A 774-nucleotide genomic window follows, 5' to 3' on the forward strand; every position below is an offset into this window, starting at 1 on the left:
TGCCATGATCTTGGCGAGGTCCTGAGATTTGGGGGCATCTACCTCCACGGTCAACCCAGAGCTGGCAATCTGGGCTTGTAGGCCTTTTACTTCCTAAAGGTGACAGGGGCAAAAGTGAGGAGGGTTCAGGGTCAGAGCTCCAACAAGGTCCTTCGTCTGTGATTGCCTCTCCTAGGAGGCCTAGAGTTGGAGAAAAGACAGGAGGAACCCCTTGGCTTGCGCTCAGGGCAATGCCAGTTCTGGCCTTTCTACTCCAGTGGGTAGAAATGCCACCTACTCACTGACGGTTTCTCTCTCCTAACTTCACCCTGTCCCTTCATCCACCCTTCCCTTCACAAACCTGCTCCTTCTACCATCTTTTAGGAAGCACTGCCAACTCCACCTGCTCTCATTCCTCTATCACCCCCAGCTCCTAGTGTTAGCTGCTTCTACTTCCGTTCTTATCTCATTCTCTAACCCACATCATTTTGACCTGTAATTCAGGTGAGCCAGGGTGTACTTGACCCCCTGAGAATGCTCTTCATCAGAATGGTCTCATTAAGAAGAGCCCAGGCTGCTATTTCTAAACTTCTTAGCAAGGCTACTTGCAGGTGGCTTGTCCTGTCTATTCTCCCACCCAGACTTGTCATGGCCCCTCAATCCCTGGCCTGGCCACTGGCCCCTGCTTGCCTCTTCGTGGTTCTTCTTCATGAAGAGCAGCTCCTCCTTGAGAGCCTCGATCTCTGTCTCCAGCTGCAGTCGAGTGACATTGGTGTCATCAATGACCTTGCGGAG

General features: G+C 52.2%; 1 protein-coding gene across 1 annotated transcript in view; it reads right to left on the bottom strand.

The window, feature by feature from the left end:
• Positions 1 to 774, bottom strand: part of KRT18 (keratin 18, type I) — a gene marked incomplete at its 3' end in the record, with an annotated part of 14,628 nt that overhangs the window by 2,208 nt on the left and 11,646 nt on the right. The window contains exons 5-6 of the mRNA XM_011964998.1: positions 670 to 765; positions 16 to 93 (exon numbers count right to left, since the gene is read on the bottom strand). Of these exons, the coding sequence (XP_011820388.1) occupies positions 16 to 93; positions 670 to 765 (174 nt within the window). The remainder of the gene's footprint in view (positions 1 to 15; positions 94 to 669; positions 766 to 774) is intronic.

This window comes from Mandrillus leucophaeus, unplaced genomic scaffold (assembly GCF_000951045.1).
Source record: "Mandrillus leucophaeus isolate KB7577 unplaced genomic scaffold, Mleu.le_1.0 Scaffold118, whole genome shotgun sequence".
NCBI classification, from domain to species: domain Eukaryota; kingdom Metazoa; phylum Chordata; class Mammalia; order Primates; family Cercopithecidae; genus Mandrillus; species Mandrillus leucophaeus.